Raw genomic sequence first — 26,428 nt, 5'->3', positions numbered from 1 at the left:
GTGACGCGGCGCGGCTGGACGGCGGATGGAGAGCAGCCGTCTGGACAGGGTCCGGTCGGCGCCGCGGCTCGGGGAGCGGCTGTGCAGAGGCGGCCGCGGTACAGCACGGGGCCGGTGGCCGCCGGGCCGATTTACGTCTGCCATGCTCGGCTGTTATTAGGTGGCCTGGGCCCGTGCAGCCGGTGCAGCACAGACCGGCCGTGGCTGCAGCCGCCGCACCGTTAGCCGGGCCGTGGCCGACCGTCGCCGCCGGCTCCGTCGCGCCGCCACTTTATCAGCGCCCGGCCGCCAGAATTGAATTATATGACATATAGTAATGATATTCTACGACGGCACGGCGCGGCGGCGGCCGGCAGCAGTGGGCCCCGGTCAGTGACCCGTGCCGGGCCGGTCGGCGCCGCGCCGCGCTCCAGCCTGCTCCGCCAGGGGGCGCCGGTCGGCCGCCGCGCGCCGACCATAGCACCGGCGGAAAAAGCGGCGGACGGGCGCCGCGCCGACAGCGACGATAGCAGCTGCTCGTCGATAGCGCCGATTACGTCCGGTGGAGGGTAACTGGTCCGACCCCGACCGGAGGCTGACGGAGGAGTGAAGCGACCGGTCGCCGCGGACAGGGGCCGATAGTGATTGATATTGCATGTCCAGTTTTTGCCACCGGTGTCAGAGGCATGAGGCGAGCGATAACGAATGTTCCGAGCCGGGGCGTGCCTAATTTGATTGCCGGCGCCGTGGGAAAGTGTGCTGAATGAACCCTGTTTGGTGAGAGCGGCCCCTTCGTTAGAGATACTTTTTTGGAGCGCAGCAGCGCACAATCTCGCAGAGAGAAGCACACAAACGATGTTTTTCACCGTGCTATTCTCGATCGGATGATAACATCTCGGAGATCTTGAGCTTTCGCAACACCCTGTGGCGTCCGACACTAGGATTCCGGCGGCACACCAAAGCCGGAACGGTCGCTGTAGCGCTTGACACTTGTAAGGATTAATAATGCTATTGTTGCTCACATAATTGGACACCTGCACGATAGGTGCAGAGGTAGACATACCGTACGTAATACGTCTTCAACAAGTACCCGTAACGAGTTGTCAAACCAACAAGCAAGTACACTCGTTTACAAAGGATGATCACAGTGACAACTTCTTTCTTTTGCGTGCAATTGGTTTATGAGATCGTGCTTCTGCTTCGCGCTGCGTGCTTTGAACAGAAAACGCATCAATGACAGGTGCCCTATTTACAATAAAACTATGCTGTCCTGCACGTCTTGCATCAATGGACTGTCAGTTTTTTTTTTTTGCTCAAATCCTTACTATCAAAATAGAACTTTGGGTAAAAAGCAAAAATAATTTGCCATGCATGCCTACATGTTTTGCAGATAAAATATTCAGGCATGCATTGTTAGAGAATAATACCTAATTCCTTGAAGAATAGTTAATTTTGAATAATCTGATTGTTCGCCAGGTGTTTTTGGATCACCATACTCGGCCATCCTTGATCGGCTTTTGTAAAACAACTGTATTTCTCAACTGATAAATGGATTACGAATTCTTGGTGCTATTAGATGTTAATTAATCTTCATGAACGTACTTATAGTATGTAGCTGTCACATCGCATGGCAACGACAAACGTCCTAAGCCTGCTCGTGCTGCGCGATTTCCGCGAACTCCGTTACCGAGGCGGCGCTCCAGCCGCCCAGGCCCGCTCTGGCCGCGGCCCGATCTGGGTCTCCGGGCCCGGTCTCCGGGTCTGGCCGCGGCCCGATCTGGGTCTCCGGGCCCGCTGTCTCCGGGTTTGGCCGCGGTCCGGCCGCGGGCCGATCTGGGTCTCCGGGCCCGCTGTCACCGGGACAGGTGGTACCGATGCGCCGGAGATGGGTGACATGTCGCGCGCCGTGCCGCCCCGCCGGGGTCCGGTGCCAGACCACTGCCGGCGCGCAGAGACACCTGTTGCCAAGGAGTGTGGGCCAGCCGTGGCACGCGGAGTGTGAGGTGCAGGCTGGCGCTCTGGATCCTTCAACGATCCGGAGAGGGAATGCGGATAAAGAGGTAGCTCTGCCTATTTTCCTTCGCCGTCGGATGTGTGGGTGGGAGGTGGGGACAGACCATGCCCCGCCGTCTCAACGCCTGGCGGAGATCCATCATCCCACCGCTCTCCACCAAGACAGCGCCTATGTGAGAGGACCGCGGTGCCTGCGGCGCTCCGGTCCAGCCACCTGGCGCCTCAGAGGAGTCTGAGACGGCAGCCGAGTGGCCAAGAGACCCCTCCTCGGCAGCGACCGACTCAATGGACGGCCACTTTGATCGCGCCGACTCCAAAGGCGCCATTCAGGAGCCGGGCCGGCTGACGAAGTCAGAGAAAGACGCATGGCGATGGCGGCTTGACGCCCGCGTCAATGAGGTGCGCCTCGGATGCTTTGGATGGAAAATACTGCATCGGTGAGCACCAGTGCACTTGCTTGTAAGGAATTTCCCTTGGAATTCAGGTTTATCAAACATGAATGCACATGTGTTTCATGCATCGTGGCTCATTTAACAAACATGTCGGAATGCACTTGCATACCGTTCCAGTTGCAATGATGCATAGCTTGGTGTTGAAACAGCACATACATACAGGCAATAGTGTCCTGCATATTTTTCACCGCTTTCCGAATCAGCCGGTCTAGTCTAGTTACATTCCTAGAAAGCCAAAATAAATGGCCGCATTAGTCTGATGATACCTGAATCAGCCTGTCAATATTCAGACTTCGACGGCACGTTGGCTCTCGAGTCCCAGATGAGCGCAGTCCCGTTCTGACGGCCCAGATCGGGGGCCTAGCGACCGTCCGTTTGTGGGCGGAGCACCGGGCAGCTGCAGCCGAAACATGAGTAACGAGAGCTGCTGCAAAGTCATTCAGCGCCTATATGGAGCTTTGTCCATGCTCCGGAGCAAGGTGTGACGCTGCACTGTTAGTGCATACTGCACAATCAGCGGCGGCCATCACCAGTTTTGACGGCTCGACTATCGCTCAGCATACTGTAGCCAGGCCTTTCTGCGATGCAAAGTGGGCCTGCATTCCGAGTTCGCCCGGCTTGTGTGCATATTCCGCCCATCAACTGGATGAGAGCATCAGGCCATACCGGTATGAACGTCCACACGGCGATTTACCAAACACACAGTGCCGAGAGCCTCTGCAGTTCGGCATTGCTCGGATACCGACGTCATTTCATAAACATCCAGTCGTCGATGGCAGATCGTTTGGTAAAAACGAGACCGACTAGCCGTCCCAGCAGGCAGGCACACAGCGGCGGCGGCGCGGCGGGTCAGGCCGGCCGGGCGCAGTGCCCTGCACGGTCAGTCGTTATGCACGAACCTCGGCAGTCGATTGTGGGCGTGAGCCGCACTGACGACCGCTTGAGCAGCCGGATAGCGGGCATTCCTGGCATAGCTGCAGCTGATGAATTGCTGCATCTGATCTTTCGGCGCAGCTGCATGCTGATTTAAATAGTGTGGAATGTGGATGTCTGCACACAGCCCCTAGCAGGCGGCGCCCGGTTCAGTCCAGTACGGACGGTGGACGCTGGTGGACAGTTTGTGGACGCTGTGGACGCTCGGTGGACTCTCGGTGGTGGAGCGGTGACCGGACAGCTGCCGTGAGAACACCTGCCCTGCGCGGTTGGGGTCGCCCGGACCCCACCGCCAGCTCGAGCCGTCCAGCCGCCGCCGCCGCGGGGAGCCTACTTAGCGGCGATCCCAGTCCAGATCCTGGCAACGGCCAGCAAGGACCGAGTGATGCATCGACATAATTAGTGGCGGATCTGTTCCGACAACGCCCGTAGGTGGGCAGACTCTTCAATTAGCTCGGGGAAAACTGCTTGCATTCCATGCATCTACCTTGAATTATAGCAATTTTTCGCACTAATTTAGATTATCTAGGAGAATGCTTTCAGAACAAGTCACTTCGCGGGGTGCACGGTTTTGTCTGAGTTACTGCGAGTAGATAATGTGGAGTCACACAGTTGTCCGGCACGGGAACGACTGGGTAGGGCGAGCTTGTAACTACATGGAGGGCTGAGTCAGTAATTGAGTCAGTAATTACACCACATGGGCGAGTCAGACTAGCAGCTGTGCTGAGTCAGTCGCGATCGTGTCCAGATGAGTCAGAGGGATGGGCGGCTGGGCACTGCGGATCTGCAGCCTCCCACCCGTCCGGACAGGCTGGTATCCGCCCGACCCGCCCTGTCGCGAGACACGGGAGACGCCACCTCTGCCACTCAGCCGCGCCTCCGACTCTGGGCGGAGGAGTGACCCGACTCCTCCCCGACCCTGACCCGGGCAGACGCGGCGGCCGACACCGCGCTGAGGTGCGCCGGCCGCCGCGCTGCTCCGGTCTCCGGCAGAGCGGTCTGACCGGCACGGCAGCGGAGGCAGTCAACAATGCCGGCGGCGGCGGCGATCCGCCTCTGCAGCGGCGGCATTCCGCCTCTGCAGCGGCCGGCCGCCGAGCGTCCGCCAACGGATCACCCGGCTGCCGCAGCTCCCTGCTCAGAACTTCCATAACTCCCGGATCCGAGCTCAGAAAGACCGTCCAGGGCTTCTAAAGCTCCGAGTTCCGGATTCCGGGGCTTTGGACATTTAAATCCCATCTCCAGCTAACCTGGTCACCTGATGGCAAACAGAGCAGTGCTTTTCGAGAAGAAGAAAAAAAAAACATTGCAGGCTGCTGCAGCCCAGCGGCATTCTCTTCTCTCAAGCTAGGCTGCACCGAGGCCAAGAACATCGCAACAGCGTCGCGGCGCCAGCCCATGACTTGACAAGTCTGTGACTCCGTGACCTCACGGCACCACATCGCGCCAGTCTCTGCCACCCGGAGACCTCTCAAAGCTCTCACGCCGTCATTCCACGGCACCGCCGCCAGTTAAAGGCAATCCTCAGCCGTGACTTGCCGATTCGGCCTTCCTCGTGACCTGACCCGGCGACCTCAGCTAGCAAACAGGTCACGGCAGTTCCGTGGCCGGCCTCGGAACCAGTCGGCGCTGCTGAGACGGAGCCGGCCGCCCCAGACGGGCTGACCCCGTCCGGACTGGGAGCGGAGCGGGTGTCGGTCGGCTCAGAGCGAGCAACCAGGTGACGCCGCCAAACACGTCCGGGAATGTAACTCGGAATGCGCCGGTGGGCCGGCCGGGAGCCGCTGCGCCGCGGACCGGTCGCCGACCAGCTGGAGCGTCGCCGGAACGACTGCGGTCCGCTCTGTGCTCCGCGGAACGGTCCCGGCCGACACCGGGAAACAGACGGTCTGGGACCACGGGAAAACACTGCCGGGGACGGCGGTCCTACCCGGAAACCGAGCCGGCCCGCCCGCCCAGGGGTCGGGCGCCGTGGAAACGCCCAGCAGTCTCCCCTGCCGCCCCGCCCTACACCCGCGTGTGGCCCAACTGACCTTCGATGGTCCCCCATATATAAATCGACCCCACTTGTAGAACGGGTAGTAAACTAGCACGTCATAAAACTGTACCAGAGCCAATCACGTGGGAGACTTCGATGGGGCACAGGAAACGAACCAGGCAAAAGGGAGTTTAACGCCACGCTAGGCAAGCATCCTAGACCCCGGCCGTAGAACTCACCTCTGCCGTAGCCCTGCGTGTGCTTGGCGAAGCTGCTGACCACAGCGTCGACAGCCTCCTTGAGGATGGCGTTGGAGCCGGTGGGTCCCGTCGGTGACCCGGCCGCCCGCCTGCCCTGCGGCACCGGCGGCGCCTTGCTCTTCATCCCGCCGGCGGCCGCCGACACCGGCTGCACTCGCGTCGACATGGGCGCCGGCTGTGTATGCACGCGTGCAGCGAGTGTCCGTGCGTCGGTGCGTGGCGCTCGCCGCCGTCACCGTCCCGCGCCCGGGCACGTCGCCGACCGCCGACCGACTGCCGGCCGCCGCAGCGCCGCCGCCGCCGCCGCCGCCGCTGCTATTCCTGCCAGCAGCGCCGGCCGGCCAGCCAGCGCCAAAGGTCACAAGGCGCGGTGACCGGACCGGAGCGGCCGCCGGAGCTGCGCCCGGCGCCGGCGCGGTTCTTTAGAGCTGCGCACGGCGCCCGAACCGGCCCGCCGCGACCCGTCACTCCGGGTGAGGGTGGCTGATTGACGCGAAGCAGGTGACCGACACACAGCGAACGGTAAACATAAATGGGAGACCGGCCGAGTCGAAGGTCCTAATTAAATGTATGTAAACAATGTGCAAATATTGCGAATTTGTTTTTTATTGAAAAAAACTACTTTGTAATTATGGTAAAAAATTAGCACAACACATCATCGGGTCGGTAATGCTTTTCAAATTTGAAAATATTCAAGAACTTAACCCTCGCCGGACCTATTGGTTTTCTACATACGCGCCGGCCGAGGGGGGGGGGGCGGGTACGACCCCCCCTCGCCGTTTCGCCCCTGGTGGAGCTAGCGCGTCGCGGAAAAAACGAGCGTGTGCGCCGTTACGAGACGCAGAGATTGGTACCCGATTTTAAGGTCCTAGGTCAACCGGTGACCTCTGAGGTCAGGTCAAGTGCCCCAAGGTACGGTTCAGTTTTTGGTGAATAACTTCGCAAAAAACGGCCGCAGAGCGCCGATTTTGGCAGCATCATGTTCGTCTCGCTCAGGCGCGTCGAATGGTATACTTTTTGTCCGGGTCAGGTCAACTTGGGGTGTTGACCTCAGGTCAAGGTCAGGTCAGCACCCCCAGGTCACGAAGTTGGTCGAAAGAGGTCATGTCGCATATCATTCGATTCGGCAGGTCTTCCTGAGTCCATTGGTGGCTTTTCCGACTCGCTAGCTCAATATGATCAAGAGTTATTGACGAAAAACTAATATGACCATGATGACGTCATAAATGACGTCACGCAAGGTCAACATTGCAAAAGTGACGCATCTAACCTTGCAAGGAGTGCATCAAATCACGATTCTGTGTGCTTGAGATAGTTGGAGATCGTTCCCGGCGCCAGAATAGCAGTTTTCATTTTTCCCCATTGACTTATAATGGTGAGGTCACGAAAATGACCTGACCTCATATGACCTTTGGGAAAAATCCGAGATATAAAAGTTGTGGGACTCATAATGGATACTAGATCCTGCAAGTTTCATTTCCCTGTGACATCTCCTCTGGCAGTGAGGGCGTTGCGAAGTTGCGACATCTGAAGACCGTGCAGAGGTTCACTTATGACGTCATAGGTCAGTGACCTGACCTGACCCAAAAATGCGGTTGGTGTCAAAAGATGCGGCTTGGATCAAAGGTCAGGTATGCCAAGTTTCAGCTCTCTATCGCCAGCGTGTTCGGAGCTATCGCGAAAAAACCCTATGGGGGGGGGGCGGCACCCGCCCCCCCCCCTCGGCCGGCGAGGGTTAACCCTCGCCGGCACAGGCCATTTTGCGTCCTTCAACGGCACAAGGGTCGCGTTGGCACACGCCCCCCTCGCGTTTGGCTCCTGATTGAGCTAGAGCTTCGCGGAAAAAACGAGCGTGCTGCCCGTCACGAGAGGAAGCCGATGATACCCGATTTTAAGGTCCTAGGTCATCGGTTGACCTTCAAGGTCAGTTCAATGACCCAAAACTCGGAAAAATCGGGACCTGTTAGAAAGTCGTAAAGTGTGGCTGCTATAATGTTTTTCGGGGTACTAGTCACGAATATCGTGTTAGTTTTGATCACAGATGTTGTCTTTAAGCATTTAGACTAGTTCAGCTCAGGTAGGTCAGGTCAGGTCAACCAGTAGGGGTCGTGACGGGTATTCGTAGTACGTGTCAACCACCTCTGACAGCTTCGTAACATGTTACGAAGGCACCAAAACTACTTCGTAAAGGTTCAAATGGTTGCTAAATTCGAATTCAGCTCAAAAAACTAGCCTAGAAACATGTAAAACTCTAAAAAGTGAACCGAGGTCACCAAAGGCCAATGACCTGATCTGACCTTCACGTGACCTTGACATCCACCCTTACACATGGGAGCAACATCAAATCATATGTTTGAACGTTTGAAACTACGAAAAGCCTGCAAACGCGCGGCTAATGCGAGTCACATACGCCGAATCGCGATTCCGGCCAAGCATGGCCTCGAGAAATAGGTCACAGGTCAAAGGTCACTTGGATCAAGGTCATGAAATTTTTAGAGTAGGTGTAAAATTTCAACTCGAGGGTACTAAAAGTTTCGTCGCGATCGGCCGCTTTTTGCGTGAGATATTTGCGAAAAACCATGGGGAGTCCATCCGACCCCCCCCCCCCCCACCCCTACACATGCGAGGGTTAAATCATTGTTGTTAAAAGGCAGCTATTGACTACTAATTAGCATTTACTGTCCAGCTTCGGCAGGTCACCATTTTGGGTGTGTGAGAGTTCGCTTATGAAAGTGATGAGGTTCCCGGGTCCATGACTGCAAGAGGTTTGGGGTATTTGGCATATCATGAATGCCGCTTGGGTGAGACCACTGTAAATTCATCCATATCATTAGTTTGGTTACATTCTCCCGTGCCTTAGCTGGCGATAATGTATACGTGCTGTGTCGACGGAATGCACAGAGGTATGACAGCTTCAGCGACAAAGAATGCGCCACCGTTTTCGGCAAACCTTGCAGTACATCTTTTCTGAACGGGTTGTAAAAGTTCTACGTTAAGGTCACTTAGAGGTCAACAAGCAACATCACAACCTAATAAATGCGTAATGTTAGACCTACCTACTTAGACGACTTTTCAAGCTATGTACCTACTTATTAGAGATGTCAATCGGATACCAGCATTTCGGTATACCAATACCAAACCGATACCAACTTGGTATTTGGTACCTATTTCAATCCCAAATCTTTTGATATTTTGTTGTTATTACGAATCCTCGCTAATGTATAAGAGGCTGTGAATTTGGTAAAAAGTTGGTATTGCCCTGGTATTCTCAAGTTGATTTGATTTCGGTATTCTCCCATGCAGTTTGGTTGGTATTTGGTTTGGTATCGGTATCCTAATTTTCTGCAATTGACATCACTAGTACTTATAATGGCGATATGTGTACAGGTCAATATCCGGTCAAACCATGACCTTCCCCTCAGGTCTGTTTTTCAAGATGACCTTTTAGTCTCAATTGTGATTGAGCTAATTCGGTGAGTTTCAATAGAATTGCAATATTTTCATACAAATAATGCATAAAAGGTGATTGCAAAAAGAGTATTGCTTATGCATTTCAAGGGGTCTGCTCTATAAGGTAAAAGGTAGCCCACGAGAGGTCTGGCAGCATGTTCATGCAAAACGACCCCCGCGTTTTTTTTTTTTTGCAAATACCTCAGAAAGGTCGGAGCTCTACACTGCCGTTTTCTAAAAAAATGTCATACACCTTCTCTGCACATGCTATGAAAATTTCAGACCATGGTCAGTGGTCACTCAATGTCAGGTCATCAGGTCAAGTCAAGTGACCTCACCTGATAAAAAAGTTTCAATGTCTGCCATAGCTACACCGAGTGACCAATCGCTTTAAAACTTTCAGCAATTGATAAAGATGAGAGTATCTACAACAAGTTCATCTCGAAATTTTGATATCAGTGACCTAAGGTCAGGTCAATTATGCGTTATCTCCATTATGAGTCAATGGGAGAAAATTGAAAGGCGCCTCTTTTAGACGAGCGTCATTCTAAACTCTTTCGAACACCGAATTACAAGTTAACATGACACACTTAACCGTGAAAAGGTATCCGTGAATCCTCCCTGATATCATCTCAGGTCACGAATGGTATCTAACATTTTTTTGCTAATAACTGCTGAGATAGGCACGCTAGAGCGATGAAACGCCTTAGATGTGTTCGGCTCGACGTTGCGGATCGACTGATATGCATCATGACCTTTTCCGGTCAGGTAATGACCTTGACCTGAGGTCAACTTTTCAAGTTGACCTTTCAAGGTCAAATTAAAGTTCATTCGACGCGTCTTGACGAGAGGAACACGATGCTGGCAAAAGTAATGTCATGGCTCTTTTGAGTCAAAAGTTATTGCCGAAAAAACGCTTTTCGTAAAAACGATTTTTTTTTTTGTTTTTGCCCTCTGGAGGCTAAACCGTTGACCTGAGGTCAAATATGAGGACAATAATCAGAAAGGTCTGTAAAAGGGCTATCGAATGCGCTTTTCCGCGGCGCTGTAGCTCTATCGGTTCCCGAGATAGCCGTCGGCAGTTTCCAAAATGTTGAAATAGTCAACATTTTACCTTTGGTGACCTCTGGTGACCTGACCTTTGACCTGAACCAAAAAAAATGGCCAAAGTGTTTTCGTCCTTGTTTTGGACGTTCTTTCAATCGCCGCTAACCGCGTGTCGCTACGTGGCCCAGGAGCCGAGTTAGAAGGGGGTGTCCGGCCGGGCGCGGAATCTCGGAGCACCGGCCCGACGCGGGTTAACAAGACCTTCGCTAAAACAGACCGTCAACGGTCACTCTAATCACTAATGCATATGTCGTCAAGCACCTCCTCACAAACCGTTTTGACTTTTCATCCGGGAATCCTCACAAACACACTATCCAGGGCATTCAATGTATTACTAACAAATCGAAGCCATTCAAACCTTAGGTGCTCCATGTGACAAGGAGCGCGTGCCCGTGCACCGCTTACACATCCGTTCTCCATGCCTTGTCGCGCTCAGATGAGGTCGATCTTGGTGACCTGTCGGCTTACCGGCGTCGGCGGAGCAGCCCCGTACCGCGACATAGAAGGCTGCTGGCTCTCCGCCTACCGGTCCCGTCTGCTAGACCTCTAGCCGAAGGAGGAGAAGCCGCCGCCACCGAGGGCGTTGAGGCCGTTGAAACCGCCGACTCCGAACGGCGACCCGATGCGCTGCGGGCTGAACAGGCCGCCGCCCAGAGGAGAGCCGCGGAACCCGCCGGCGCCGAGCAGCGAGCCGCCGCCGAACGCCGACCTGCCGAGGCCGGCCGAGAACGGCGACACGCCGACACCGGAGAACGGCGAGCCGCCGAACGCCCCGCCGCGCAGGAACGGGCTCGAGCCGCCGAAGCCGAATGCGCTGCCGCCCAGGCCGGACTGGAAGCCGCCCAGGCTGTTGATGCCCAGCTGCGCGGTGGCGGCCGCGGCCAGACTCAGGACCAGCAGGGTGGCGGCGGGCGACATGTCGAGTCGGTCGGTTGGCGGAGGATGACACGGACACGACACGACACCTCAGGTGCGAATGGCGCCCGCTCGGCACCGGCTCGGGTTTTGTACTCGGTTGGAGGATAAGTTGGTCGACTTCCGACGCCGCGCCCAGCACGCGCTCAGCGTTTCCATGCCTACTTCTTAGTCAGAGTGTTGTACAGCCAACGGAAAAATGATCGGCGGCAGATTGTGGGTCGCGCTTATCTAGACAGTCGGCACACTTATAGAACGATACGATAATGACTGCCAAAATTACCAAAATTCTGAAGTCCTTTTTCTCTGTCTCTTCTCTATGGTTAGGCGCACTGCAAACCTAAGCAATATCATTTTTCGGGATGGTATATATAGTTTATATATATAGTTAACAGTTAACATATATTCGCAATTGAGATGGGATACGTAGGTAGGTATCAATCTGAAAAAAAAAACATAGTTTATGATCAAATAAAGAAATAGTACATGTGTGTACTGTTTCTACATACATAGAAATGATTCTTTTAACTTGTCATTGAGAGTGACCTGGCGATGGTTCATAAAATTTTGCAAAACTGTCAGGCGCCAAAGTGTCTTCGCGATAGACTGTGTTATCGTCATGATGTTACCGGGAGTCACACGTACGACTCGCGCGAGCCTACTTCAGGTCCCGCGCGTACATACAGAAAAAGAGCGAGGTTTCTTTGATTTCCGCGCTGTGTCTCACTGGAACAGGGCTCCAGTGACTCTGAAAACTAGTCATCTGTACTGCCAGTAGTTACTGAGAAAAAGTGGTTTGGGATTACGTTGTGTTTATTGTGCAGGTGCTCGTCATGAACTTTGCTATGAAGATGCGATGTTATGTGTGCCTGTCACTTTAGCACTTTGTGATCATGACTGTGTGATTGGAACAGTCATTGTTGTATGGAGGCCATAATACAAGAATAATTATGATGATATTAATAATAATAATAATAATAATAACAATATATCGCTTACCCACGCATACCTATACCTACACAGTATACACATACACCAAACAAGATGCTCGCAAAATTTGCATGACAAAAATCATAGAGTTGTGACGCTATTTGTTGCTAGTCATCTGCTCAAAGGAAGATATGCGTGTACAGATATGATGGCACCCATCTACTTTTGTTGTATGTAGGTATTTTCACGTGACATAATATAACTCGACTTGCTAACACTTCTGCCTCTCCTCCCAGGTGGCAGCACAGCCAAGTGACTTCTGTCTCTAAAGACCCCAGGTGGCAGCAGCTCTGTCAACTGTGCCTCCATGTGCTAGCTAGTGGATTATAGTTTTGCGTGAGAGATATTTATTATATCAAACATATTTTATCCTCCGAGTCCTCTGGCTCATTACCAGGAGCGCAGCTTCTCATCTACGCCTCAACCCCCCAACACCCCTATCCAACGCTGAACAGTCGCCTTTATCCGACTGAGTACCTAGCCCCTAACGCAAACGGTCCTTGGGGAGACAGTTTGCGAGGCTGGTCGGCCTGTCTATCGAGGTGGGTCGGAATTCTGTGGCGCACCAGGGCGAACCTAACAGAAAAAAATTAGAAATATGCATGCAATAATAATAATTGTTATCATTATGCCGATGTTAACCCGCGCCGGGCCGGTGCTCCGCGACTTCCGCGCCGGGCCGGGGGCGGGGGTGTCTGCACACTCCCCCCCCCCCCAACCCATCTAACTCGGCTCCTGGGCCACGTAGCGACGCGCAGTAAGCGGCATTCGAAAGAGCGTCGAAGATAATGACAGAAACACTTCGGTCCATTTTTGGGTCAGGTCAAAGGTCAGGTCGCCAGGTCATCAAAGGTCAAATGTAGGTCAATTCAACAATTTTGGAAACTGCCAACGGCTAACTCGGGAACCAATAGAGCTACAGCGCCGCGGAAAATCGCATTCGATAGCCCTTTTACAGAACTTTCTGAATATTATTCTCAGATTTTACCTCAGGTCAACGGTTCAGCCTTCAGACTCAGAGGGCAAAAACTGCAAAAATAGCAGTTTTCACGAAAATGGGTTTTCGTCAATAACTTTTGTCTCAAGAGAGCCACGACATTATTTTTGGCAGCATCGTGTTTCTCTCGTCGAGACGCGTCGAATGAACTATTTGTTGACCTTGAATGGTAATTTTGAAAATTTGACCTCAGGTTAAGGTCATGACCTGACCGGAAAGGGTCATGTTGCATATCAGCCGATCCGTATCGTCGAGCTGAATACATCTGACGTGTTTTAATCGCTCTAGCACGTCTTTATCCAAAAGTTATAGCCAAAAAACTGCTGGTGACCGTTCATGACCTGAGATGACCTCAGGGGCACACAGAGGGGTCACAGGTGCATTTTTCCGATTTAGTGTGTCATGTTTACCTATAAATGGTTTTAATGGAAGATACTATCTGATAATTTTCAGATATCATCTTCTTCAAATTAAAGGTAATTTGACAAATGAGATCTAGACTAGAAGCATATGTGCAACCCAAGCCAAACAACTTCTAAGGAGTACAATGAACCCAATTTGACCAAATTTGCACTTAATCTGCACCAAATGTGTACCAGATGGCCGTCGTGAAAACGGCTAATATTAATTTTAAAAAATATTAATATACATAGATCACCTAAGGCTAGGTCACCAGGTAGTTACAATAAAAGCATGAAAGCTCACCAACAATTTGTTTTAGAATAACTTTTAATCTATGTAGCTATGGTAGAGCGATGAAAGAACATGTAATTTGTATTCAGCTTCACAATATGGACCGATGACCGATTAATCCGCGCCGTGCTGGTGGTCTGATGTGATTTTTCTGTGTCGTGCTGGGGGGGGGGCTCACGCCCTCGTCTAACTCGGCTCCCGGGCCACGTAGCGACACGCGCTAAGCGGCATTCGAAAGAGCGTCAAAAATAATGACTGAAAAACTTCGGACATTTCTAAGGTCAGACCAAACTTCAGGTCACCAGGGGTCATCACATGATCTAAGGGTACATTTTTTGGTGACCTTTGAAGGTCAAATTATAGTTGGTTCAACGCGTCTCGGTATGACAAACACGATGGTAGCCAAAAATGTCATACATTGTTTGCGTAAAGTGATTGCAGAATGTTTCGGCAAAATCCGTCTATTTTAGCGGTTTCGCCCTTTATGGACCAAACCGTTAACTGAGCTCAAATCTCAAACATGGTGTTTGCAGATGACAAATCAGCTGAAAAGATGTGACAGAGTATACCACAAGAACTTTACTAAACCGATGACACAGTTGAAACGTTGCATTACCGAACCACAAGCGAACTCTGGCAAGAGATATAGGTACACTGACGAGTGACGAAGGCTGGTTTCGAAACACTAAAAGCTAGGCTTTGGTGGCCTACGAAAAGAAGGAAACCAAATGCAAAAAGTGCCGTCAAACAAATGAGCAGGCTAATTACAAACTGGCATACATCTAGACAGCACTTCGCTAAATATTATATTTATTATTAAATAATATATTTCGTTGTGGGTGATTGTATCGTTGTGGGTGATTGTTCAGGCCATGACGTCATCATCCTTTGAGAGTAGCGACGGACTCAGTTCGAAAATAATTCGAACATTTTTTCCAGGTTTTAGTCATATCCTGCTGGATTTAGTCAACGCCAGTGACATCTGGCCGCGTGCCGGCGGCGTGGAAGCACGCAATTATCACCCCCATTCCAAAAGGGAAGTCGGTTGTATCCGACCCTGCCCAAACGCGCCCAATATCCATGCTCCCAGCCATCACGAAGATAACCGAGAGAGCGGTGCAGCTGCAACTCACCGACTATCTGGAGTCCCACCACCTGCTCAGCGACGCTCAGCACGGCTATCGGAGGCACTACTCGTGTGAGACGGCGCTGCATGTGGTGTCTGATGACATACTTCGTGCCATGGACTGTGGAGAAATTACGCTCTGGGCTATGGTTGACTTATCCAAATGTTTTGACATGGTACCACATGATAGGCTAATCGAAAAGTTAGAATTGTATGGCATTGATCATTTTTGGCTCTCTGACTATTTGAAAGTTCACACTCAACAGGTTCAGGTTTCTAATGGTGAAGGAACTGTCACCAGATGGACTGAAAGAAAACTCCGTCGGGGTGTATCAGGGAGGTTCCATGAGCTGCATACTGTGGTCAGTTTTTGCTAACGATTTGCACTTATACCGGGCTTCTCAAAAAAGTTAGACGATTTTATAACTAACGTATTGAAGGGTGTATCAGTGTAACAAAACATAATTGGGTATCACCTAAAAGCCTCATCAAAGACATTTCGTTTGAGGGGATTTCTATCCTCGGCAGTCGCCTTTCTGAGCCGCGCCGAGGTTATGTTCGAGATGATTCCCTTTTTGCTCGATGCACAGTTTAGCCCGACGCAGCGCGACCTCTGATGCAGCACGACCTACGGAAAGGTGCAGACGGCACACCGCTGACTTCACTGCATCCTTATGATCTTCGGAACTTTTTGGGTGGTTTCAGTACACCTGGGACTTGAGGTGGTCCTATAGGAAAAAGTCCGGTGGGGTTACGTTAGGAGAATTCGCCGATCACGGGCGTGTCTCGAACCTCGAGATCACGCGCCGCCCGAAGCGCTCCCACAGCCCCTCCCGGTTTTCTTTAGCGGTATTGGCGTGGCACCGTCTTGCTGGAACCATTGGATCTTAAGCGTTTCCGGATCTCTGCTCATCCTGATATTGCAGAACCCTCCAAAACGTCGCCAGAGCCACCCGATATCGCTAACCATTGAAAGTCTGAGTAGCGCATCTCTCACACGAGTGGTGTTCGCCGTGAGCCTTTGATTGGATTTATGGCCGCCGCTGTGTTCCTTGAATTGCGTGAACCTATTGTTAACACTTCCTCGAGCCAGAAACTTGTCAATAATGTGGAAAATTTTGTTTTAAGATGTTGCTCTCTTTGCCCTAAAGTGTTTGCGGATCTTCCGTGGTGTCGAACCGACCGACTTAGTCTGGGAAAGCATAATTTCACGAGTTTTGCTTTTACTTCTTAAGACCACGGCTTCATTTTTCAAGCTCAAATTATGGTGTCATATAAATCTACGAAAAATTCTCCGTTTTTCCACGTGCATTGATTTTGCTTAAATGTTGTTAGGGGTCCTCTATTCGCAAAAGAAATCCGTCTAACTTTTTTGAGAAGCCCGGTACATACCCGACACAGTGCGAATCGTTCAATTTGCCGACGACACTCAGATCTGGACGACCGGTAAAAAGCAGGATCTACCGCTGCTAATTAGCAGGATTGAAAGTGCTCTCCACTGTATGTTTAACTGGTTTTGTGACCACGGGATGAAAGTTAACGCTGAAAAAAACAGAGTTCATGATTTTTGGTTCACTTCAAATGCTCAGCGATGTCCCCTGCGATATCAAAGTAAATTTCGTTGGCTCCACCGTTACCTGCTCAAACCAGGCGCGAAATTTGGGTGTGATTTTTGACAGGAACATGACCTACCAGCCCCATGTAGACCAGCTCGTTCCGAAGTGCACCGGTATATTGATTGCCTTGAACCAAGCGAATTGCATGATATCCCCACTGGCACCCTGAGAACACTGATCACTGCGCTTGTCTTTTCGATCGTCCGGTATTGCATATCTGTATACGGTAGCTGCAACAAATCCCAGATTCATAGAGTTCAGAAGTTGGTCAACTTTGCTGCCCGTGTATTGAGTGGACGGCGTAAACACCAGCACGTCTCAGATGTCATCAACGATGTTGGCTGGCTAACCGCGCGCGAGCTGTACCTGTACCACCGCATCATCGCTGTGCACCGACTCGTGACGCTACAGTTGCCCGCGCCGCTGGTTCGTACCATCGGCCGGCCCGCTGGTCAGCGGCACCGGCACCAGACGCGGGGTGCCGACCGCCTCACTTTGCCGCGTATCTGTACCGAGGCGGGCCGCAGGCGACTCTGCTACAGTGGTGTGACGGCGTACAATGACGTGCTTGCGTCGCGGGGCACTGTCAGCAGAGGGAGCGTCATTACTTATCTGTACAGGGCGCGGTGATAGGCAATCTTTTGTGATCGAACCGGCTGATTGCGGCAAAACTTATTTACTGGTGTGTGTGTGTGTACATGTGCTAATGTTTGTGCGAATCAAAACTACTTCCATTGTCCATTGAGCCATCTGACGTGCGAGTATGAAAAGCCCCAGTGTACTGTGGATCATTCGTGAATACACATCTGTATCTGTATCTGTATTAGGGTTACACGTCACATTGCATTGCATTGGCTCATATTCTTTCAGCAGACAATGTTTCTCATAGATCACTCTTAGTCATTAACACGACACAAGCATACGCAGTCTTTCAGTGAAGAAAGGTATCATTATGATTCAGACAATCTTGATTGATAACGTTTAATTCCTAAAGCGTAGTATATCAAGGTGAGCATTGATCTCGAAAGACCAACGCTCAATTACAGCAGGTCACATCCTGTATCTCCGATGACACAGTGTCCCGACATCCTCATCAGACCGGCCCAGTCGTATCCAAACAGATCAAAGTCGAGTTTGTACTCTCGTTTGAAGGCCATCATGATGGGCCGCTCGAGCGGCCGCAGGTAGGTGTCGGCCAGGCTCTGCAGGCCCTCCTCTGGCTGCTGCTCGGGCCGCGAGCGGTGCAGCCACGGGATCTGCACCCAGTAGTAGAGGCGCAGCGCGTGCCACAGGTAGCGCAGGTCGTCGCCGGCCGTCTCCAGCTGGCCGACCATGCGGTAGCGGACGTGGCAGGGGGCGCAGTAGCGCCAGTAGGGCGCCCAGTGGGCGTCCCGCAGCGGCCGGTCGCCCAGCAGCGCCACCGCTAGGAACTCGCCGAACGTGGGCACACCGTCACGGCTCAGCGCCTCGCGACGGTGCTCCTGCATCTCCGCGTCGCGCAGCTCCCGACCGAGCTGCGACTTTGGCGCAGAGCCGAACTTGAGAAACTCAAAGTGGTGCAGCATCGGCCAGTTGGGTCGGCCGGCGATCTTGTCGCGGTAGGCGGCGACCAGTCGACGCAGCGGGTGGCGCACCAGCAGCACGGTCAGCGACCGGTGCAGCATGGCGCCCAGCTGGGAGGGTGGCAGCCGCAGCGCGCCGGCCGCGGCGTGCAGGCTGGTGCGGTTACCTTCCAACTGCGGCACCTCCTTCCCCGTCACCCTCAGCAGCGTGGAGAGGAGTGATGTGGACGCCACCTTAGCCAGCAGGCAGGCGGTCACGTTCAGCGCCGGTACCGAGACGAAGTGGTCGCCGTTGATGCGCTCCACGGGCCCGACGCCGGGCCGGCTGGTCACGTTGCCGCGTCCGATGCGCACGTCGTAGGCGCGGCACACGTTCGCTATCCGGTTAGAGCGTTGCTCGAAGACGGCCTCCCTTTCCGCCAGCCAGCTGGGCGATAGTGGGGGCAGACGTGGGTCAGCCATCTTGAAATATTTATCAAATTTCACCTGATTTGTTTGCTCAGCACCCATACTGCGCTTATTTTGGACGATTTTTGCCATCGCTGGAATACGACTGGTGGTATGAACAGGACGTCGGGTGCCGTGAAGGCGTTTCATCTCCTTCATATCCCATACAAGACGGCCAGTTTTGTTGTCACGCAACATGAACTGAGACTCTTGAACAAGCACCGCAGTTTGCCGTTTGGGCTTTGTGCCATTTTTGACATGCATATGAGATATGAATAGTATAGACAGAGTAGCAGCTGAAACCAATAACAACAGCAATAGAATTAAAATGTTTGCTCGCTTCGGCACTCGAACATAGGGAAACTTCAGGTATTTTGCGACATTGCTTGGCATTGTAAGGAACACACAAGGCAGAGGAACATTTAGTGCTTATGGAGATTTTGATGGAGATGCACCGCCTGAAATGCTATATTAACCCCCAGATATTAACCAACCGTTGAACAGTTTCAAAGCATTGATTTTCCCTTACCTCCTCTTTATTTTATCACGTGCTGTAGTTTTAGTTACCTTCCTAGTGTGACATAATGAACCACAGATAACATGAAGTACCGCGTCGGGTAGTTAATTTTATCTATGAATGGACTTATAAACAAAGAGACACTTAAAAATAGTCCATCCATACGTGACCATTGTGTAAGTACGTACGTAAGTACAATGCGTACCTAGACATGTTCTGTTAAGCACTAATTTCATATTTGCATCCTGTGTTGCAACAGCAACGTTTTACGGCCCTGTTTTAACATGCAGTCATGTATGTAGGACCATGATGTGTAAAAACGTTGTTTTGACACCAGCTATATAGTTGTTAGGATGTGTTAGTGTACTGTGTGCCCGGTGCCACCTCTCGGCGCGCTGCTGGGCGCGCCACTGCGGACCGCCTCCCGCTGGGCGCGCCGCTGCCACCGGCGGCGCGGGGTCACGGCCGCAGCCGGGGGCGGCGGTCATTCTGGACCTGGGGCTCGCCACGCGTGCTGCTGCTGCTGCTGCCGTTGTGATACCCGACCTAATACATCACAAATGGAGACGCTGCCTTTCGACCTAACATTGGCGCGGTCAAGGTAAGCAAATTTACGCTCCCACTATCATAAAAAGAGGGTTTGCTCATGTGCTTCTTTTTACAGCACTGATGGTGTCGATTTTCGATACAGGTGCTTTTAGATATTGACCTGAAATTGGAGAGGGTGTAGTCGTTATCGACACAGCTTTGTTAATTTCAGGTCGATTACAATAGGTACCTAAGTTTATATTAAAGCGTATTGAGGCGCTGGGGGCGCTCGCAGCTCATAGCCTCATAACGTGGTCGTTGTACGACACGATTTTCAAACTAGCACGTTCTGCTATTTCATCCCGTATCGTTGGACGATACGATCATATCAATTAACCATCGACCGTACACTGCCCAAAATGGCGAGCGAACTATACATGAGAATTCACAACACAACAAAATTTAGCGGTCGCAAGGAGGAGAACTGGGAAACGTGGATTTCCCGTTTTGAGACGCGTTTTGGTGACTTGGACGAGACAAAACTAGCAGCTGCCTTGCTTGACTTGTTGGATGGCGCTGCGCTGGACGTTTGCGGGAAATTAGACAGGGATGATAGAAACAACTACGAGAAGCTGAAAGGAGAGCTACAGAAGAAATTTGGAGTCAGCGTCGATACACGTAGGGTACACGCAGAGCTGCGTCAGGTGCGTCAGCTGCCCGGTGAAAACACGGAAGCGTTCGCCAATCGCGTCCGTAAGCTCACACACACTGCAAACCCGGGACTGTCCAGCAAGGACCTTGAAAAAATAGCACTGGAGCATTTTCTGTGCGGCCTGGCCGATCTAAAGCTCCAGGAGAAGCTACATAACGACGATACGGCGTCAACTCTCCAAAAAGCAGAGGAGGTCGCTCAAAAACTGTTAGAAAAGGACCTCACTCTGACTGCTATGCGGTCGTCTTACGGACACGACGCAGCAGCGATCGTTTCTACCAGAGAAAACCAGCATTCGGAGGGTGACCAGATAACAGAAATCCTGACCATGATAGGAGAGCTTCAGAGCGAGCTGAGCGGGCTAAAGACTCAGATGATCAGAGACCAACCGTCAAACAGCAGCCGACAGGGCGCTTGTTACCAGTGCGGCGATACCGCCCACTTCAAGCGCGACTGTCCGCAGCTGGTGAAGCGACGCACGCAGCCAGGGACAACACCAAGAGCGATCTCGCCAGGTGTTTGCTGTCTGGGCTGCGGACGGCATGGCCACTTGATATCTGCATGCTGGAGAACGCCGGTAGCAGCGGGTGGCGTCGGTAATTCGAGCACCCCACGCAATAGGTTCGGGATGACATGCCTGAATTGTGGGAAACAAGGACACTGGGCTGCCGACTGTTGGAAACAAAATGACGCCACGGGAATCCAGCCTTCAGCCACAACACAGCAGAGTACGCATCAGGGAAACGACCGTTGACTGGTGCTGCTGGGCGGGCATCAGTCAGAGAGGAGAAAGAGCTAAGCAGCCCTAAACGAGCATCGGTAGTCAAAATCGAGGTTGAAGGAAGAGGGGTGTGGGCCCTTGTCGACTCAGGCGCCGATGCGTCCATGATAAGCCAGGATTTCGCCCAGACAGCGATCCACAAAACATTATTCCGTAAAGGGGCTTTTGGAGCCATCACACAGGCAGGTGGAGAGAAGATAACTGTTAGCAGTCAAGCCGAGGTCACGTTCCAGGTCCAGACAAGACAGTTCATCCAAACCATGATGGTGATCCCCGGTTTAATCTACCAGGTGGTGCTGGGAAGAGATTTCTGCTGCCAGCACAAAACGATCCTGGACGACAGATCGGGAGTTTTCAGGATCGGTGACCTGGAGATTCCTCTCCCTACGTACGCAGAGCTGCGACCACATGGATCCCGAGTGGTTACATGCACTGCGATCACGGTACCCGCCAGATCAAAACGGCTCGCTCCGATGATGGTCGAAATACCAAACGGTGGCGTAAAGATTACTCGTGAGACCACCTGGCAGGGGGTGATGGAGCCCTTACCTGTGGGAAACAATCAGGAATGGAGGATTCCCCGTATCATCGGGTCAGTGTCTGAAGAGGCGACGATTCCCGTCCAAATAACCAACGTCGGAACACAGGCGGTCACGATCCCACCTGGCACTGAGATCGGCACTCTGTTCACAATCGAGGAAAATGGAGAAGGTGTGTACGACGTGCCCAGCGCCGCTACCGCCTCAGCGGAGCCCTGCGCTGGGACGCTCGATGAACTCATCTCCAACCTCCACATCGACGCCACAGTCCTGTCTGAGGGTGGAAAAGCCTCATTGAAACGTCTGGTGACGCGGTACAGTGACATCTTTAGCAAAAACGACGCAGATATCGGGAAGACAACGGTGCTCCAGCACCGTATCGAAACTGGCGATGCAGCGCCAGTACGCCAGAATCTCCGCAGGATTCCGATGAAACTCCGGGAGGAAGTCGAACGGCAGAAAGAAAAGATGCTCAAAGAAGGAGTAATCGAGGAAAGTTCGAGTCCCTGGCGTTCACCAATTGTTTTGGCCAAGAAAAAAGACGGCAGCTTCAGGTTCTGCGTCGACCTCAGAGCAGTGAACGCAGTAACTCAGAGCTTGCCGGTTCCACTCCCACGCATCGACGAAAGTCTCGACAGTCTCGCAGGAGCAAAGATTTTCTCCACACTCGACATGGCATCAGGGTACTGGCAGGTAGAACTGGCTGAGGAGGACCGAGAGAAAACGGCCTTCAGCACAGGAAAAGGCCTGCATCAGTTCCGAGCCATGCCCTTCGGCCTCAAGAACGCTGGAGCCACGTTCCAGCGACTAATGGAGCTGGTTTTGGCTGGAGTGGACTCCAAGAGCTGTCTCGTTTACATAGACGACATCATCGTCTTCGGAGAGACAGAACAGGCTCATCTGAAGAACTTGGAGGAAGTTTTTGAAAGGATCAGAGCAGCGAAGATGAAGCTAAAACCCCGAAAATGTTGCCTCGCACGAGATGAGGTGGTGTTCCTTGGACACAAGGTGGGAAAGGCTGGCGTGCAACCCGACCCGGGAAACGTCGACAAGGTGCGTAACTGGCCGCAACCACAGAAGGCCGACGATCTGAAAAGTTTCCTGGGACTTGCGGGATATTACTCCCGATTTGTCCCCAACTACTCTGACCTCGTGAGACCCATTAGAGAAGCCGCAGAGAAAAAAGGCGACATTGAATGGACCCAGGAGCTAACCGAAAGCTTCGAAAGCATCAAAGACAAACTGACATCTTCCCCGATTCTGGCTTTGCCGACATGCAAAGGAGAATTTAAACTCGCAACCGACGCATCGAATTCCGCAGTCGGAGCGGTTTTGACTGAGACGGTCGACGGTGAGGAGAAGGTGGTGGCTTATGCGAGCAAGGTACTAAGCAAGAGTGAACGCCGATGGCCCACTTATGACAAAGAACTGTGGGCGATAGTTTGGGCAATCAGACACTTCCGTCAGTACCTGGCCGCAACATCGTTCACGGTGCTGACCGATCACAAGCCGCTGAAGAATGTCCCCTGCTCGATTAATGTCGACGGGGATGCCACAGGACGACGGGGAAGATGGGCTGTCGAGCTGAGTACGTATGACTTTAATGTGCTGTACCGAAAGGGCAGTGATAATGGAAATGCTGATGCCCTGTCCAGGCCAGTAGTCGACCAGAAGGAGGAGGAAGTCAACGAACTCATGGCCACGACCCGTGACGAAGCCACGAGCGGAATAGACGTCGAAATCTTACGGCGTGAGCAAGAGCTCGATCCGGTCTTCGGTGAGGTCCAAAAGTGGCTAAAAGCAGGTCACCTCCCTCCAAGGAAGGAATTGAGAAAAAGAAACAAGAATCTGCGCACGATGGCTCGGTTGTTCGACCATCTGACAATGGAGCAGGGTGTCGTGAAGCTACAGCGTCGTGTCGGGGGAAAGGAACCGGTGTTACTCCTCCCTCGAACGTACCGCGACGTTGTATTGAAAATGCTGCATGATGATGAGACCGCTGCACAGTGGCCCTTTTTCAGAATTAGCACGCATTAATTCCCACATTACCTGAAAGTGGTGCAAGACATCACCACGTCATCAAGGACGTATTCCCTGCCAATGCAAATTGCAAAGAGAAGAAAAGAAACGAACTGCCCAAGGAGATTCGGCCCAACAGCGGCAGGCCCCTCGGCCCGAGATATGGCGCACGTTCACACGGCTCGCCCGCCAGCCAGGCCGCTCCGAACGCTAGTGTGGCCACGGTATATAGAGAACTGTATGGCGAACCCGCCAGCCGACCGCGCTGCACTGACCGCCAGGACGCCCCAGGGCGTCACGTGACCGCATCTACAGCTGTTGCCAGCCACCGTTAGTCGGCCCCGGCCGGGCAGCAACTAAGGTCAGCGCGACGCGAACAATACAAACACACAGGCGCTTTTGACGTTAGATCTTAAGCCGACCAAGGGACTTGTGCGGCTTGGACATCAAACGCGACAAGAAATCGGACAGTTTTTCTCGAGCACAGCGTTATGCCTACATGACATTTCAATAAGCACATCTTATGGCAAAAGTCAAGCCACATTTAGGCGCACACCAGGTGACACCAGCTTCGAGCCAGGTCAATGAGCTTAGTCGTATCGAACAGGAGCCACAGCCGCTCGCGGACTGAACTGGCTCACGTTATCCACTGTAGAAGCAAAATGGCGCAGAATGGCGCGATGCCCTTTGGTGGACATGGTCAGAAGAGAACGGCGATTCGAACGATGTATAATACGACATGTTCCAGAGTGTGCTACTTAACATAAAGCTTCATATGTATGCCGCCATCTCCAGTTAATAATTGTCCTGTTATTGTGTCCACAATATTCGGCAAAAGTGGTCTATCTAAGTTTATACAATAAAGATTGTGGTTTCTAGGGCTTCTACGTAAACTCAGCTTCACAGCCATGCCACTAATTTTTAATATTTTCTCACCGAAAGCCTTACAAATTGATGTTCATCTCACCCTACTTTTTAGGGTCCGCCGGTGGTGTCCGCGCGCCTCTCGACAAACTTCGATTTTGCGGTCAGTTTTACCAAAGATAATTATTTTTTAGGAGGTAAAAATGGCACCATCGGATAGTTTGGAATGTTTTGCACACGATTAGACTGCTTTTTACTCAAAAGAAGAGAAAAAATATTTTGAATTTATGCGTGCTAATTCTGAAAAAGGGCCACTGTGCGCTGGGCACTTGGGAACCGCTCGAACGCTCGAAAAAGTAGAAGCGAGGTTCTTCTGGCCGGGAATGTCGAAAGACGTCTCGCACTACTGCGAATCCTGCGAGGTCTGCCAGCGCCGAGGTCGCCCGACACCAAAGATGCAGGCTGCGCTGCGAACAGACAGCTACTCGAGGCCATTCGAAAGGGTGGCCATCGATATCACTGGAATGCCCATGTCTGCGCGTGGAAACAGGTACGCTCTGGTAGCAATGGACTACTTTACCAAATACGTCTTCACCTATGCCATGCCGAACCAGACCGCTGAGACCGTGTCCGAGTGTCTCCTCGACATGGTACTGAGACAAGGAGTGCCAGAACGACTCCACAGCGATCAAGGGCGGCAGTTTGAGTCTGCAGTCTTTCAGTCCCTTTGCAAGCGCCTTGGCATAGAAAAGACTCGGACTTCACCGTACCGGCCGGAGAGCGATGGCATGGTAGAGCGATTTAACCGCACGCTCAAAGACATGACCTCAAAATTCATCCAGCCACTTGGATCAGACTGGGACGATCACTTGGCATCTCTGACATTTGCTTACAACACGTCCAAACACTCGGTAACAGGGTTCACACCGTTTTTCTTGGTACATGGACGCGAAGCTCGATTGCCAGTCGACGAGCTGTTCGGTGCAAGCCGCGACCTGTCAATGGTCGATACCTATGTCGACAACAAGCTTCGTCAACTCAGGGTTGCCTACGCAAAGGTACGTGAAAATATCAATGAGGCCGCTTCCGATATGACAGAAGCACGGAGCGAGTCATCACGAGAGATTTCATACCTTCCAGGTCAAAAAGTGTGGGTTAGAGACCATACCGCCAACGTTGGAGGCCAGCAGAAGCTGGCGCTCTACTACAAAGGTCCAGCGACGGTGGTGCAAAAACAGGGTACCGTTGAAGAAGGTGTCACTTACAGGATCAGAATGCCGGGAGGAAAAGAGACAAACGTACACCACAACCACCTGAAGCCTTTAAAAGCGAGAGAGACGCACGTCCCAGATGCTCCTCCGGCGATCCGAAGCGCCAGCAAGGGGCAGTCCGACCAAAACAAGCAAACTGAGAGCAAAGAACCGAGCATGGTGTTAGAAGCGGACAGCTCGTTTCCGACCTTCGCGTGGATACCTGAGGAGACAGCCAGCGCACAACAACCAGGACAAACTTCGAGTCCATATGTCACACGATACGGGAGGGTATCCCGGCCTCCGGTAAGGTACCCCGACCTGTGAATACGCTTGTGAGTGATTGCATTTAATGTCATTGTCAATCCTTCGGCATCTCTGTGCAATTTGCCGTAGTAATATTCATAAACAAACACACGTCAGACTTGTTCGGTTGTGCGTGACCAAAGTGTGCGACATGTTCTGAGCTAATGTGTCATCGGCAGGCCTGAACCTCAAGGGGGTGAAGCGCGAGTTGACGTCCCATCGCTGAGGTGCAGATGCGGCGCTCGATTTTCGACGCCGTCGCCGGCGCAGACGTCACCAGCACCAGATGTCGCCGGCGCAGACGCCACCAGCACCAGATGTCGCCGGCGCAGATGTCACCAGTACCAGATGTCGCCGGCGCAGACGTCACCAGAGCGGACGTCACCAGCACGAA

The 26,428-nt window shown here is 52.4% G+C and overlaps 3 protein-coding genes across 3 annotated transcripts in view; all 3 read right to left on the bottom strand.

Moving 5' to 3' along the window:
• Window positions 1–5,905, bottom strand: part of LOC122370944 (LIX1-like protein) — a 39,726-nt gene extending 33,821 nt beyond the window's left edge. Inside the window, exon 1 of the mRNA XM_043346919.1 lies at window positions 5,595–5,905. Coding sequence (XP_043202854.1) covers window positions 5,595–5,781 — 187 coding nt within the window. The 5' untranslated portion in view covers window positions 5,782–5,905. The remainder of the gene's footprint in view (window positions 1–5,594) is intronic.
• A 4,813-nt stretch (window positions 5,906–10,718) lies between these two features.
• On the bottom strand, window positions 10,719–11,090 carry LOC122370941 (keratin, type II cytoskeletal 2 epidermal-like). The gene has a single exon (XM_043346916.1). It carries the CDS (start codon window positions 11,088–11,090, stop codon window positions 10,719–10,721), a length of 372 nt encoding a protein of 123 aa, XP_043202851.1.
• A 6,201-nt stretch (window positions 11,091–17,291) lies between these two features.
• On the bottom strand, window positions 17,292–19,030 carry LOC122370942 (carbohydrate sulfotransferase 10-like). The gene has a single exon (XM_043346917.1). The coding sequence runs from the start codon at window positions 18,909–18,911 to the stop codon at window positions 17,550–17,552; it is 1,362 nt and encodes a 453-aa protein (XP_043202852.1). The 5' UTR covers window positions 18,912–19,030; the 3' UTR covers window positions 17,292–17,549.
• Between the last annotated feature and the right edge of the window lie 7,398 nt (window positions 19,031–26,428).

Source organism: Amphibalanus amphitrite, unplaced genomic scaffold (assembly GCF_019059575.1).
Source record: "Amphibalanus amphitrite isolate SeventyFive unplaced genomic scaffold, NRLGWU_Aamphi_draft 001187F_arrow, whole genome shotgun sequence".
NCBI lineage: Eukaryota > Metazoa > Arthropoda > Thecostraca > Balanomorpha > Balanidae > Amphibalanus > Amphibalanus amphitrite.
Note: the sequence above shows the minus strand (reverse complement) of the source record. Positions and strands in the feature narration are given on the sequence as shown.

Coding starts and splice junctions, on each gene's coding strand:
- LOC122370941 (XM_043346916.1), bottom strand. CDS start 11,090: ATGTCGCCCGCCGCCACCCTGCTGGTCCTGAGTCTGGCCGCGGCCGCC.
- LOC122370942 (XM_043346917.1), bottom strand. CDS start 18,911: ATGCCAAGCAATGTCGCAAAATACCTGAAGTTTCCCTATGTTCGAGTG.